General features: G+C 39.6%; 1 protein-coding gene, 1 long non-coding RNA gene and 1 pseudogene across 3 annotated transcripts in view; 2 read left to right on the forward strand and 1 right to left on the reverse strand.

Moving 5' to 3' along the window:
• LOC309509614 overlaps positions 1-16,606 on the forward strand; it is a 255,461-nt gene that overhangs the window by 63,303 nt on the left and 175,552 nt on the right. The window lies entirely within an intron of this gene.
• Positions 9,761-11,760, forward strand: LOC309509599 (annotated as a pseudogene). The gene is made up of 2 exons (XR_014211647.1): positions 9,761-10,366; positions 10,949-11,760. The product of XR_014211647.1 is annotated as an uncharacterized misc_RNA (transcript).
• On the reverse strand, positions 12,528-13,851 carry LOC309508784 (protein CLN8-like). Its single transcript, XM_082183252.1, has 2 exons — positions 12,967-13,851; positions 12,528-12,737 (listed from the first exon to the last, which is right to left on the reverse strand). Exons 1-2 carry the CDS (start codon positions 13,131-13,133, stop codon positions 12,548-12,550), a joined length of 357 nt encoding a protein of 118 aa, XP_082039378.1. The 5' UTR covers positions 13,134-13,851; the 3' UTR covers positions 12,528-12,547.

Raw genomic sequence — 16,606 nt, forward strand, 5'->3', positions numbered from 1 at the left:
AGCCTATCCAGATGGATAGTTGATGCTATAGCGCTGGCATACGCCTCCAAGGGCATGCAGTGCCCTTTGGGTGTCAGAGCGCATTCCACAAGAGGCATGGCCTCTTCGTGGGCTTGGTCGAGTGGGATTGCCTTGCAAGATATTTGTATGGCGGCAGGCTGGGCCTCCCCGTCTACATTTATAAGGTTTTATAACCTAGAGGTTCCCGCCCTGCAGGCCAGGCTGCTGTCGGTCTAAACTACCAGTATTATCTGACCTGATGCGTTCAGCTCAGAATGCTGCGTTTACTGAGCACAGCTCAATTTTCGACAGTTTAAAGCTGGGCAAACTGTGTAAGACCCACATTTTTTCCATCAGTTCAGGCCGTACCCCGCCCTGTCTGTATGATGAAATTTGCGTCCCTTCGACGCTACTTTATGTGGAAAAGTGAGGCTGCACCCCTCCTTCTTCCCGGACTCTCTGTGAGTTCACTGAGTGATTGTGCACTATATGTACCCCGGGCTTTCGCCCTTGGGTCTTTGGTGTCAGATCTCAGCATGCACGGCGTTTTACACTGGGTCCCCTAGCGTAAGATATCTTACGCAGTACGAGAGACCTCTCGTAAGAGAACGTACTCGGTTACTAACGTAACCTCGGTTCTCTCTAGAAGAGGGAACGAGTACTGCGTATCTTGCCGTGCATGCACACGCTCTGGTTGCTTCGATGATGAAAAACCAGATAATAGCTGCCTGCGAGCGATATTTATAGGCCTAGACCACGCCCATTTCGGCGGGACGTGACGCAGCGGGCGCGAAGTGCCCTGATTGGGTCTGACGTCACGCCAGGCCTCGCTCGATAGGCTGCTGCAGTTGCCGCAGAGCAGCCAATAGGCGCGCGAGCTGTCTCGCCTATGTCTGCATTGCTGCTGCAACGCGTTTTGCATTATTACAAAATTAAGGATAATTTTTGGCTTCAATATCTCGCGGAAAAAGGATTTTCCCCTAGCGTAAGATATCTTACGCAGTACTCGTTCCCTCTTCTAGAGAGAACCGAGGTTACGTTAGTAACCGAGTACGTTTTTCCTTACAAAACTCGTTTTTGACCAGGTAAAATTAGTGTTCCCTTTCGAAAGGGAACTCTACACTATGTCAGAATGACGCTATGGGGAACGCCTCAGGCGTGACAGGTGTCTGAAATCAAATATCAACTCACGGCAATCATGTTGACCGGCGACAGCCCGTGAATCATCAGCTTGATTGATTAACGCGCGACCAGGATGTATAAAAGGGAGCCTTGAAAACATGACAACATCTTTTCGTCTTCAGGGACTGTTTGTCTGTTTAAGAGAATATCGCTTGAAGAGGCATTAAGAGCACGCACGGCTCTCGAGAGAGCCTCTTGTGCAAACTGTGAGCGTGTTTCATTTGAAGAAACGCTCCGCTCTCGTCTGACCCTTTTTTTCGAGGGAGGAGGGTCAGCATTTGAGCCCTATGGTGCACGCGATCTGTGAAATAATACTGTTGGGTGCGAGGCATTCACAGCCAGCTCCTGAGGGTGCTGGCAGTGTTCATTGAAAATATCTCTGCAAAAAAAAAAAAAAAAAAGATGTGCATCCGTGCACTTTCGGATGTTTCAACCTAGCACCTGTTGACTTTCTTCTCGAGGGATGAAAGCCAAATATATTTTACGGCTCGAATCTCGCGTTTGCCTAGGCAGTGTGTAGATTATGAGACCATAAATAATAATAATAATTAAAACAGTATTGTCTGGTGATTATGGCTGCATTTAATTCTATGGAATTAAAATGATGGAATTTTATCTGACTTTAAGAAGTTAGATATTTTAATTCAGCCTACCATCCAGACTGTGTTTCACTTATCCAGTGTTTTTGGCTGCATTTAATTCTGAGGAATTAGAATGATACACTGCAGGTGTACTGTCTGGTCTTTTTGTAAAATGTTTTTGTGCGCAAATAACATTTTCTTTTGTTTGTTTCTCTTACAGACCGCGTCTCCTGTATAGAGTGACTGTCAAGGAGTATTTTCCCAAAAAAAAAAAAAAAATTTTTTTTGGTGTTCAGGTTATCAGGTCAGAGGCTTCACCAGGCCTTCCTGAATATGAGCTCCCACATCCTGTGGCAGGCCTCCTCTCCTTGGAGAGTCATTCTGCTGAGGCCTCCATAAATACATGTTCCAACTATATAGTTCGGCAGTTTTGGTCTGTACTCTAGCATGTGTCAGGCTTCCTCTCCTTCGAGAGTTATCCTGCTGAGGCCTCCATGCAAACAGCATTACAGTCGGAGTTGTGGCCCCTCCCTCTTTGAGGGGGTGCCTTAGGCCCTTCACTCCATGAGCTCTGATGGTCCTACTATCTGTCAGGCCTCCTCTCCTTCGAGAGTCATCCTGCTGAGGCTTCCATGTGTACATATGTTGCAGGTAGAGTCTTAGAAGTGGCCCCCCTCCCCTTCTGGGGAGGTGATTCAGGCCCTTCACTCCTTGAAGCTCTGATATATGTGCCAGGCCTCCTCTCCTTAGAGAGTCATCCTGTTGAAGCCTCCGTATACATAGTTAAGTCTGTAGCATGTGGTAGGCCGCTTCTCCCTTGAGAGTCATCCTATTAAGGCCCCATGCAACCAGCTTTGCAGGTGGAGCTGAGAGGTGGCCCCTCCCTCTCTGGGGAAGGTGCTTTAGGCCCTTCGCTCCCTTCGCTCTGGTAGTAAATAAGCTAGTTATCATAGGTATGTGTGTTGGTTTCCTCTCCATTGAGAGTCATCCTGCTGAGACCTCCATATATATACAGTCATATGTGTTAGGCCTCCTCTTATTCAAGAGTCATCCTGTTGAGGCCTCCATGCCAACAGCTTTGTAGACGGAGTTTTAGAAGTGGCCTAGCTATATGTGTTAGGCCTCCTCTCCTTCGAGAGTCATTCTGTTGAGGCCTCCATATATACAGTGGCCATCATAAGGATGTGTGTCAGGCCTCCTCTCCACTGAGAGTCTTCCTGCTGAGGCCTCCATATTCATAGTTAAGCTGTCTATGGTTAGATATGTGTCAGGCCTCCTCTCCATTGAGAGTCTTCCTGCTGAGGCCACCGTATACATAGTTAAGCTGTCTATGGTTAGATATGTGTCAGGCCTCCTCTCCACTGAGAGTCTTCCTGCTGAGGCCACCATATACATAGTTAAGCTGTCTATGGTTAGATATGTGTCAGGCCTCCTCTCCACTGAGAGTCTTCCTGCTGAGGCCACCATATTCATAGTTAAGCTTCCTGCTGAGGCTACCATATTCATAGCTAAGCTGTCTATGATTAGATTGTGTTAGGCTTCCTCTCCTTTGAGAGTCTTCCTGCTGAGGCCTCCATATACATAATTAAGTATGTCTATGGTTAGATATGTGTCAGGCCTCCTCTCCATTGAGAGTCTTCCTGCTGAGGCTACCATATTCATAGTTAAGCTGTCTGTGGTTAGATATGTGTCAGGCCTCCTCTCCACTGAGAGTCTTCCTGCTGAGGTCACCATATTCATAGTTAAGCTGTCTATGGTTAGATTGTGTTAGGCCTCCTCTCCATTGAGAGTCTTCCTGCTGAGGCTACCATATACATAGTTAAGCTGTCTATGGTTAGATATGTGTCAGGCCTTCTCTCCACTGAGAGTCTTCCTGCTGAGGCCACCATATACATAGTTAGGCTGTTTATGGTTAGATATATGTGCCAGGCCTCCTCTCTTTCGAGAGTCATCCTGTTGAGGCCTCCATATATACAGTTGGCTGTTTTTGGTTTATACTCTAGCATGTGTCAGGCTTCCTCTCTTTGAGAGTCATCCTGTTGAGGCCTCCATGCAAGCAGCATTTGAGTTGAAGTCTGAGAAGTGGGCCCTCCCTCTCTGAGGAGGTGTTTCAAGCCCTTCGCTTCCTGAGCTTTGATTATGGTTGCTAGAAATGTGTTAGGCTTCCTCTCCTTTGAGAGTCATCCTGCTGAGGCCTCCATATATACAGTTCGGCTTCACTCCCTAAAAGAGTGCAGTAGTTATATTCTAGCATGTCAGGCCTCCTCTCTTTCGAGAGTCATCCTGCTGAGGCTTTCATGCAAACGGTATTGCAGGCAGTAGTTTAGAATAAGGGCCCTCTCAATATTGGAGAGTTGTTTTTAGCCTTTCTCTGTCTGAGCTCTGTATTATGAACTTTTCACTTTGAGAATAAGTTCTGGAGACCATGTTGGTGTAAATGTGCAGGCTTCCTCTGCTCTCTAGTCGTCCTGTGGAGGCTGCCGCTTCCCTTAGGTACTAAACAGGTTGTTGGCTTCAGCATTAAGTGTGATAGCCTCCCTGGCATGGGGGTCGTTTTTGGGCCCAGGTAGACCTTCCTTTAAATCTGTGGAGGTTTTGCTGTGGTATCCTTTAGCTTGGGCTATGACCGTAGGGAATGCTGTCACTGACAGCCCAGTGTGACCTGAGGGCATGCACTCCCCTTAGCATGGTGGCGTTGGTATATCGTTCCCCATAGCGTCATTCTGACGTAGTGTAGAGTTCCCTTTCGAAAGGGAACGTCTCAGGTTACGACTGTAACCTATGTTCCCTGAGAACAGGGAACGAGACACTACGTCTTCCTGCCATGCCTCGGGGCCTGCCTGCAACAGTCCCTTCAGACGATAGGATGTTGTCATGTTTTCAAGGCTCCCTTTTATACATCCTGGTCGCGCGTTAATCAATCAAGCTGATGATTCACGGGCTGTCGCCGGTCAACATGATTGCCGTGAGTTGATATTTGATTTCAGACACCTGTCACGCCTGAGGCGTTCCCCATAGCGTCATTCTGACGTAGTGTCTCGTTCCCTGTTCTCATGGAACATAGGTTACAGTCGTAACCTGAGACGTTTTCTTACAATACTAATGAGAATTTTTAATGAAAGTATATTACAAACTTTTAATTTAGACCCTAAAGAATCATATTAGCTTGTACAAAAATGGCATTATATAGAAATTTCTGTAATATAATAAACGTTTTTATTTTATTTTTTATCATGTTTCAAAGGTTGTAGTTTCTATTAACCAGACTGACTTACAACAGGTGAAATTGTGCCAGCAGCTCCCTATATGCACAGTACACAATTAGTTTTTTATAAAAACATTAGGCCTACTGTAATTGACCTAAAGGTTTTTTTTGTTTCATGTCCCAAAGCTTGTGGTAGGTTCCTAGTGACCGGACTGACTTATTACAGGTGAAATTGTGCCAATACCTTCCTGTAATTATGCAATTCACCAAATGGTTTTTATTTTTATTTATCAAATGATAATAAATTATATGTTTTAACCACTTGGTGGAATTGCCAGGCGTTTCCTTAGGGATGCGCTGTGGTAGCGCGTCAAAGCATTCTCGAGTATAAATACACAGCTATAATTCATGTAGGTGATTTTGAAGTATATTTTATGTCGATGTACAATGGTTACATACTGTAAAAACTAATCGTGGTATTGATATATTAAGACTGCCGACTCTATAGAACAGTGGCAAGGTAAACTAACTTTAGCCTACCGTGCTCCAGCCCTCTAGTGGTCGGGAGCATTTCCGTTGTTTCGTTGTGTTGTACATTTTCCGTTGTGTTGTGGCTTATATCCGTTGTGTTGTACATTTTCCGTTGTGTTGTGGCTTATATCCGTTGTGTTGTACATTTTCCCTTGTGTTGTGGCTCATTTCCGTTGTGTTGTACATTTTCCCTTGTGTTGTGGCTCATTTCCGTTGTGTTGTGGATTCATTTCGTTGTGTAGTGGCTTAATTTCGTTGTGTTGTGAACTATATGTTTGCTTTTTAAATTTTGTTGTGTTGTGCACTACTGGGCCACCGTAATTATGACAGTTATTATCAACTTGATAAATTATGGTGTTGTGGATTTGGGCAAAGGTGGATTAAATTCATCTCAAATTAGTAACTTTATAATTTTCTTCCCTGCTGTGTGTGTGAAACGGAGCTGCCGTTGTCTGTCTCGTCAACAGAAAAATGAAGTGCGCAATATTCGTTTTTTATAATCTTGTCTCTGGAATTTTCCGCTGCTAAAATAAATGTTTTGCATGTTTTGCAAGAACATTAATGTTGGTTATAACTAGACAGTCCAAAGTAATTGCAGTGATTTGTATCTGTAGGATAACGTTTGTAACATCTTGTAATGGTGTTTGTATATACAATTTAAATACAAACCCTATAGTTTCTAGTAGCCTACCTTATAGCAGTAGTGACTGTCACTACATGGTGGTGAAGTAGCTTTCTAGCTACACTACACACTGTTCATTTTAAAGTTAACAACCTGAGTAATCCTTAATAGATCCCATATTTTCACGTTTATCTTTAACTAATGTGTATATATTGTTCATTACTTTTTATGTGGTTCAGTAGTGTTAAGTAATTTAGGTGTGGGTGATCCAAATATGTTAACTTGGTGTTATTAGGGCAATCTGCTAGCTACATCCAAATTTGCTAAAAAAAAAAAAAGCCTTGTATTTAGTTTTTCTCAACTGAAGAACACAATGTTCAACTGTAAATTCAGTTTGTGTGAGCATGTGTCTGAGACTGTTATTGAGTGTATTCACCACTTAAAGCTGCATAGCAATGTTCCTAACTTTAAGTATAATTGTAGTGTGCCTGAATAACAAAAGTCTACTTTTGCACAAGACGTCCTTTCTATTAAAGGCTGCACAAATTGGAACAGAAACAGCTTAAAAGATGGCTGAATAACAATAAAAAAGTGAACATAAGGTAAGAAGGTAGATTTTGATAGGTAGACAGATAGCTAGATTTTTATATTTATAACAAGCACTTTGGGATGTCTATGCACAGGCATTTATGCACCTTAAATAACTATTATAATAAGTACTTTATATAGTATAGGTACTTTTAATGTTTTTTAGCTTTATATGTGTATTAGTTGTTATGTATGTTTTTTCTTTTTTTTTTATGTCTGGGACTATGGATGGAAATTAGCACTGTGCTAAATCTGGCGTATTTATGTCAATTTCTATTGTACATTCATTAATATGCACTGTCCCATCCAAATAAATAAAAAATGAAATGAATGAATGCTCTAGGATGTATCGCAAAGCAAATATTTTGAAAACTCATATGTATAGAGAGCATAAAGGGCTTGGATCATCTGTGCGACTTTGCAAGCAATTTGAAACTCCATCAAAATGTGTTGCTCAGTTTTGTACAGTTACATGTGACACCTTAAGCTCCCTCATCAGGCATTTTAAGTCACACATACATGAGGGTTTAGAAATCAAATGCCCAGTTTTTGCTTTACAGTTGCTTCCACTTTAGTCTCACATTTTTCAAGGAAACATAAAAATCTAGATCACACCTTGTTAGATGTGTCCGATCCTGCTAGTAGTCTGCATAGTCAGCCATGTTCTGATACTTCTGTTGTGGATGATAATGAGCCAAAGGGGCAGTTTGCTGTTGATGAAACTCTCTATTTGCAAAACCTTGCCCTTCTGTATCTTAAATTACAAGGAAAGTTATTGCTACCAGCCAGTACCATACAGACAAGCATTGAGGACTTTCAAAATGCCCATGAAATTGGCCTATCACATTCCCTTATGATCTTAAGTAAGAAACTGAAAGAAATTGGAATCCAAGAGGCCACTGTAAGCAATATCATTGATGAAATCAACAGGGAAGATCTTCTTAAGATGTGTAACAGGGACATTTCACTACTGAAAATATAATTCAGGATGTGAGAGATGGAGAGGGATTTAAGGGCAATCAGCTGTTGAAAACAGAACCTTCCTCTGTTGGTATATCAAGATGCTTTTGAGGTTGTGAACCCACTTGGTTCAGGGGGGAAAAACACAAGGTTTTAGCTGTTTACATGACCCTGACTGACATTTTGCCTCACTATAGATCCACAATAGATCACATGCAACTTGTCCTCCTATGTAGGGAGAAAGATTTTAAATACTTTGGCATGAACAAAGTTTTTGAACCATTGATCAGTGACCTCAAACTTCTAGAGGAAGGAGGTATTTTGACAAATGATGGCAGAGTTGTAAAAGGAGCTTTAGTTGCCATTTCAGGAGACAACCTGGGATCACATTGCATTGGGGAATTTGTCGAAAACTTCAGTCGGGCAAGCCATTTCTGCCGCTACTGTGAGATTGACACAAATGCATTCATGAATGAACCATACACGTGTGGGACTTCAAGAACTGCACAATCCTATCAAAGTAATTTGCCAGGTTTAGACACCAGTGCTACTGCCACAGTATGCGGTATCAAGATGGACTCTCCTTTTAAACAGCTTAATTATTTTCATGTTTGCCAGCCAGGGCTTCCGCCATGTCTGATGCATGACTTGTTTGAGGGTATTGTGTCTTATGACCTTGCCTTGTTCGTTGGTCACTTGGTTCAGGAGAAGGACTTTACCTACTTAGAATTAAACAGATGTAAAAATCAATTCAAATATCAAGAAAATGATGCCAGCAGCAAACCAGCAGACATGTCTCCTGGTAGTGAACGATTAAGTGGACATGCAGTTCAAAATTTGTGCTTTCTGAGGTTGCTACCTCTATTTGTGGGTGACAGAATTAAAGATCCTTCTGAAAATGAAGTGTCAACTCATTCTGCAGCTGAGAGAGATTGTGGAGCTTGTTTGTGCACCAGCCATTACAGCTGGCCAAGTGGCATATCTTAAAGTCCTTATTGAAGAATATGTCTTCAGTCGTCAAAGGCTTTTCCCTGCCAGTCTGTTAAAACACAAGCATCACTATTTGTGCCATTACACAGAGCTGATTCTTCACTTTGGCCCACTTATACGCCTGTGGACGTTACGGTTCGAGAGCAAACATACCTTCTTCAAGCAGTGTGCTAGGAAATTGCACAACTTTAAAAATCTTTGCAAAACTCTTGCAGAAAGACACCAACTATTGCAAGCCTACCTGAGTGCAGGCAGTCTCGTCCCTTCAGATGTGCATGTTGATAAGGGTACAGAGTTTTATGTGAGTGATTACAACGACAGGATCAGGGCATCTGTAGCTGGTCAAAATTTTGAGTCACAGTCTGCAGCAGCTAGCAATGGAGTCACAGTGAAAGGCACATTATACCGAAAGGGGATGTGTGTTTTTGCTTGAGAGTACTGATGGAAAACTTTCTGTTACTCTTAATGAATCTGTGCAGTTTGTGACTCAGAAACATACTTTTGTGAAGCTGAGCGACATGGGTGTCTATTGTGAATTAGGAGCAGCCCAAGAGGATTATGTTTGCATCGGGCAAAAGGATTTGCTTGACTATTATCCTCTTCCATCATACAAAGTGTATGATATATCACTAATTGCTCTCCACCATTGTTTTCCAAAGGTAGTTTGAACTGGCACGTGACAGACGTAGCCGGAACTGATGTGATGAGTGGAACAAGCTAGTTAGGTAAAAATGCACACACAAGATGTAAACTTATTGGGTGTTCCTTTTAATAACATGTATTTAAGCTATGGCACAGGTTCTGCTTTACTACCAAATGTTCTGTAGTACATGTTCTTATCACAGTGATGAAAAATATATATATAATTGATTGTAAAACTGTGCATATTTTAAGCTTGTTCAAGCTTAAAGTCATTATTTTATCACTCATCACACAGTCAAAGTTTAGGTGCCCAGAGCTGGCGGTTTTTAGGTGTGGTAAAAAAAAAAAAGAAAAAAAGAAACTGATACCATCCCTGTCTGTATTAAATCCAACTATTTCAAAATATTTTGTCTAAACTGTTATTTGTTTCTTAAATATGCTAGTTCATTACATCCAGATTCAATTCATACCTTCCTTTTGTCAATTACTTGAGACATTTTTTTTGCTTACTAAATGTTTTTTTCTATATAGTTGTAAATAGTTTGATTGTATTCCCAGTTAGTATATAGTGCAAAGGGATAATGTACTTTGATTTCTGTTGTGGAAATGTTGGACAACTTGTACGTGTAACAGTAAAGTGTGAGTAAACATAATTTGTTTATAATCAACATGGAAAATGGACAGTGTGACTGAAAAGTGCAGTAAACTTGGAAACTTTTAACGTTTGGTCAGGAATGATGAGTTATATCAAGTTCTACTCTTGTAGGTACAGTCTGTTGCAGTAATAAAGCTCAAACATTGTGTTTATAACTATAGTAATTTGACAAATGGAATTGTTTGTATGTCTGCTCAAACTCTCTTTTCAGAAAATGGATGAAGTAATGATGGAAGAAGTGGTGCTGTCATTCATACCTGGTCTCTCTGAAGAAACTCTGACTTCACTGCTGTATGGGTTGCTAGAGCTTGGTGTGGAAAACAAGGAAGACCTTGCTTTGGTTCAAGAAAAAGATATAGAGAAATACCTTCGACCTATTCAGTGTCGAAAGTTACTGAATGGCTTTAAAGGTAACTATATATTTTTGATACTGTCCCATTGAAAAGTTGAATACACTAAAGTTGAATAAAGTTGATTAGAATAAAAATAAAGTTAAAAATATAATGCATAGAATGCATAAAATTAAGTAAAAAAACATTTTTGAATAAAGGCAGCATTACATAAGTGTAAATATAGCATGAATATAGCATCTACTCGGTCGGTCAAGTGGGTTAGAAATCTACTTGCCCAAAGTAATTTTTTTCTTGCCCAAAGTAATTAAAAAAAAATTGTATTAGCGAATATACAACAAATAACAATAAATACTAAAGTTAATTGTCATATTTAATCTTTATGAATAATAAAGTAAATGAATCAAAACAAAGACCCTGTGTGTCAAAACTTATTAGTGGACAAAGGAAATATTAGTGGAGTTTTAGGGAATTGAGGATTTCCCCGCTAAGTTTCATAAATAAATACAAACATGAGCAAAAATCTGAGAAAATTCAAAAAAATTCAAAGACTACATCCATATCGGATTCAGAGCGATGATCAAACACAGATTGAGTACTTTCTCTCTCCCTTCATGTAATAATCTGTTCTCTTATTTGTAGGACTCGCAATAGTTCAACTGGAACTGGTTCCTGTTTCTCCAACCTTTGTCCCCAGCTCCTGAAAGACACCTTCCAACTCCCCATGCACTCAAGACACCATTTCGTCTCCATCCTTGCCGCTTGGCAGACCATGGCATGTAGCCTTCGAGGTCAACTGGGATAGGATGCCAGCAGCTATTCGAAAGGCACTAACAAATAAAACAAGACCATCACCAAGCGATAGAAAAGATATTGTTAGGGCAGTGGTTGATCAGATGTTGGATCATGACCCTAACCCAAACAGAGCAATGTGTCACAACATTGTTCGAAGCATTGTAAGGAGCCGTTTTGCTGACGATGCAAAAAATTTAGACATCCTTGGAGATGGTTGTCATTCTCTTCTGCAGCAAATAAAAACTAGGGTGGAATATAAAACCAGGAACAATACTCTAGCGAGACGACGCAGAGAGAGAAGGACGCACAGTCAGGTACCAGATGAAGGCAGAGGCGTGACAAGAGCCCCTGTAGATCAGTATGGCTGTGTAAGGTGGTGTCCTGTAGAAGTTCCATTTGGTGAAACTGAGGCATCATTAGATGGCATCAAAAGTCATCTCCTTAACATCTACTCAGAGGAAGGCATGAGTGGTGCTGAGAGAGCTGAACCTCTGATGGAGAAGACCTATGTCATCCAGCGATGCTATCTCAATAGTGTACCTGCGCCAGCCATTGCAGTTATTAAGGAGGAATGGCCACCAAGTGAATTTTCACCAAGAGGTCTTTTTTCCCTATTCCATCTTGTGAAGCACATGGCTCATTGCATGGGTGGAGTATAGTCTCAATCATCAAAAATGTAAAATGCACATCTCTTTCAAAAACAAACCAAAGCTATAAAAATGACAGACTAACGCGTTGCGAAAAACACGGGTCTTTCTTCAGGGTCATTGTCCACAATATCTTTGTTTTGTTTTGTTACAATAATGAGTTAGATTTAACTTGAGCGGCATTTTTTTTTAGAAAGCTGTGTCATGCATGTTACTCTGTGCAAGTATATAAGTGCAAAGTTCAAACGCGTCCATGTAGCGCATGTTTACCTAGAAAAGCACAGTGGAATGCAAAAAAAAAAGCATTCTGGGTTGTTCATACAGAAAGCGTTTTTGCTTTTAAAAATGCGAGACAGGGCATTAGAAAGAAAAATGTTCTATAGATGTATTTTTTAAAAGTTGAACTTTTAACTTGTATTTTTAGAATGCTGTGCTATGACCCAGATGCTCCAAAAGTCACGAGAAGAGAGCACAAAGGTCAAGCACATCCATTTAAATGGCGGAAAAAGAAAAAAAGTTCCACTTTCTAAGAACAGTGTACAAATATAGCAGAGCTATATAAAGTGTTCTCAGTAATCAGGCATGATAAATTGTTGAATAGAGGAAGAAAAACATGTTTTTCTCCACATCAAAATAGAAGTGAAACTGGCCTGCTGGTGTTTCAGAAGATCAATACAGTGTTTAGACAAACAGTTTATTTGCTGCTTTGCTCACAAAGCTTTTCCCTGCACAAATTGCACTAAATCTCACAGACAGATTAAGTTTTCAAGCAAAAACATTTTCCCTTGACCATTGCGTCTCACCTTAAGCAGCATCCAGGAGAAGCATGTGAAGGGTGTGCTGATCTCAGGGTTACCATAAGCAAGAATTGACCCAGCCAGTCCCACACAACCACCCCAGCAAACCCTGCCAGGGCAAAGAAGTGGTGCACAGCTAACAGCAGATCGAAGGACCGGAACACCACTTTGTGCAACCCGATCTCACGGCATTCAATTTTGCGAGGTGGCAAATTCGTACAAATTCAGACGACCTCACTCGTACGAATTTGTACGATTTTTGCTAAATCGTACATATTTTACGAGTTGCTCAATTCTTATGAATTCGTATGAATGACCTACCCATGACCTCGCCCCTAAACCTTACCGTCACTGGGGTTTAGACAAATCGTACAAATTCATACTAATCAGTCACATTTTAGTCACTCGTTCGAATTTGTACGAATTGGTCGTGAGATAGTGTTGATTTGTACACATAAATGGCCACATTTTCAACAGGAAAAAGCCCGTAGCGGACAGCACGTTGAACCACGACGAGTCCTCCTGCCCGAGAATCTTATCAGAGAAGACAGCAGAGTCCTCCTCGAGCGCTCGGAACCCTGCCACCATGCTTTGGATGCCAAACACAGCCCATGTCACAACTACATCCCAGAAGACCTTGAAGCAAAGATAAAGATCGTAATGTTAAGAAAATGATCTAAATGGCAGAATATCATATCAACATAATGGTTGGTTTTAAAAAAAAAATCTGTTTTATGTTAACATAAGAGGCATAGTTCAACCAAACATTTAAATTCTGTCATAATTTACTCACCCTCAACCTGTATGAGCTTCTTTTTTTCTGTTGAACACAAAAGAAGATATTTTGAAGAATGATGGTAAACAGACAGTTGACTTTATCCATTGACTTTCATAGTATTTTTTTCCCCTAGTATCGAAGTCAATTGCTGAAGAAAGAAACTCATACAGGTTTGAGGGTGAGTAAATTATGACAGAATTTTCTATTTTGTTTGAACTATCCGTTTAATGGGCATCTTTTCTTTGGCTGACAATGAGCGGAAGGTGCAAAACAGCAGGTTAGACAGGATGTGAGAGAGGAGGAAGATGAAGGTGTCGAAGATAAAGCTCAGGCCAAGGATTTTCAGTTGAATGTCGTGGGAGTAGTCGTCCATGCTGAAGTTGTGACCCAAGGACAGTATTAAGTTATCCCAGGAAACCAATTACCAGACATAATAAACCAGATAATCATTATATTATACAGACACACCCTCTATCCCATTTATCTGTATTACTCACTAAGAGAAAATGCTTTTCCCTTACTCGGTGTGAAAATTTCTTTTTACCCTAAACCATGTGAAGAAGGAGTAAAAAGTAATCTAAACATCATTCGCATGTTCAGTAAGCTCTCAGCTGTTTTACAGCTCATTTACTAATTAAACTTATTTTCTATGTTGCAAGTCTCTGCTTAGTTTGTTGTTTTTAAAAGTGTGTTGTCTTTGTTCTTACCTCTTGTAGACAAAATAATGTCCACAGAACTCTGTCTTACTGCTTCACCCTCAAAGCACCAGAGACCAGCAGACATCATGTGGCCCTACGCTCATTTATAAACGCTGATCTGTTTCCGTGTGCTGCCAGCAGAAATAGCAGTAAGTGCATTTTTTATATATACCTGTATGAATTAGGCTATCCATAAACATTCAATGCCCCCCCCCCCCCCCCCCCAGCAACGTTAAATTAATAATTACTGAAATAAAGTGTCACTCACAGAAATGTTTCATTTTGATTTCATTATATTGAATATAAATATAAATTAAATTTAAATTATATATTGCATAGCTAATACATTCAAATTAAGATTTAAATATTTATTTTTATTAAGTTAAGTTGGAAATTTTGTAGTGCTGTATTGCAAAATTTTTATCTCTTTTGATGGATGTTTTGCTTTTGTTGAGTTAAAGTCCCTATGACAGCAAATTTGAAGTTTTCTGGCTTTTAGCATTAATATGTTAGCCTTACTCTTATCTATAAGCTAGTGTGCTCAAAACAATGACAACATTCACATTTATAAGATATAATATTCTAGTCTAAGTCTCTCACTTCCGCCAATATGGATCAATGATTTTGATGACATCACTCTGCACTTATATATATATATATATATATATATATATATAATGCAGCCTTGGAGAGCAGAAGAGACTTCTCAAAAACATTAAAGCATCTTAATTATTATTATAATTTTGACTAATTATTTCAGACTTTTGACTGGTTATGTATGGTTACAGTATATAGATTCCTCTTATATAACCAGTCAAAAGTCTGGTTTGAGAAGTCTTTTCTGCTCACCAAGGCTGCATTAGTTTGGTCAAAATATAGTCAAATCAGTAATATTGTGCAATATTATTATCACTTTATTATTTAAAATAACTGTTTTCTATTTTTAATGTATTTTAAAATATAATTTATTCCTGTGATCAAAGTTGAATTTTCAGCATCATTACTCCCGTCTTCAGTGTCACGTGATCCTTCAGAAATTGTATTTTATTGTATTGTATTGTATTTGTATTTTTTTATGTCTAACCATGATATTATTTTTTTGTAAGGATACTTTTTTTTGTGTGTGCATACAAATGGGAAACAGAAAGAGATGGACGGATGCTTAAAATCGTAGTCAACCTCATATGTAAATGATAATAAATGATTCATGTTTTCGGACTGAAATAATGTCCCTCTCACAGTCCAAGAGCTTTTTAACAGTCCAGTCATGTTGGCTTGTGCTCATGGCTATGGACCAAGTCATTTAAAATGAACCTTTAATTAGAGCGGATTAATATCAGATAACGCTTCCCTTTCATTAGCAGTAAAACGGTCATTATAATGTTTTGACAGACAAAACTCTTCCTTAATAATCATGATATCATGTGAAGACAATGCATTTGTCCTCGAAAGGCTGATCATTTACTCATTTTGATTCCTGATTTATTACATAATTTATTTTCTCTAGCAGTAGTATATCTCCACTTATACTCTTCCACACATTTAATATCTTTACAAGATAAATTATATGATTATCATTTTCTAATAGTTTCAGACAATTACACTGTTTACAAATTATAAACATACAGATGATTAAAGAGTTAGTTCACCCAAAAATTCTGTCAGTAATTACTCACCCTCATGTCATTCCAAACCCGTAAGATTCTCGTTCATATTTGGAACACAAATGAAGATCTTTTTGATGAAACAAAAAGCATTTTTGATGCACAACTGACACTTTGATGCTTCAAAAAGTTCATAAAGAGATCGTAAAACTAATCCATATGAATTGAGCGGTTGTCCAAATTTTCTGAAGAGACTCGATCGCTTTGTATGATGAACAGATTGAATTTAGTTTTCTATTTACATTAACATTCACTCAAGCATGTTCGCTTGACATGCAAGAACCAATGAGGTTCATTCTTGTGTTACGCATCACGTTTGAGCTTCAGCAAGAACCAATGAGGTTCATTCTCGTGTTACGCATCACGTTTGAGCTTTCTTTTCTTCCCTTCCCCTTTGTGACATATATCCGAGTGAATAGGCTTTTCAAACAAGAAGAAATGTAGGGCGGGACTTGATTTTGTCCGTGGGGAATTGATTGGATGGTTGTGGTTTGCTATTGGTGGATCTCGTGTGAGTGACAGGTGAGTGTGAGTGACATCAGAAAAGAGAAGAGATGTCGCTGCAAGAGGAGGGAAGTTGTTTCGATGAAAGATAAGGGGCACACAAATTAAAACAACTGGTATATAATAAATACTGCAATATTCCATAATAAGAATGATCAATTTCCATTTCATATAGTGACTTTAATTAGCATTAAATGACAGCAAATATAATCTGAATGTAAAAATAGTGGAAATAAGCTCATGCAATATATCGTGGGCCTTTGCCATCATCCATGCGCTCCGTCTCTCTTTTTCCTCAGCTCAGATTCCTCCTTGAGTTCCCGTGGAAAGGACATAAGACGCCTTTTCTTTTTCCATTTAAATCTTGAATGACATTTATTGAAATCAGATTAGCAGGCTTGCATTTCCATATCTAAG

This window comes from Leuciscus leuciscus (genome assembly GCF_965113295.1).
Source record: "Leuciscus leuciscus genome assembly, chromosome: 11".
Lineage (NCBI taxonomy): Eukaryota > Metazoa > Chordata > Actinopteri > Cypriniformes > Leuciscidae > Leuciscus > Leuciscus leuciscus.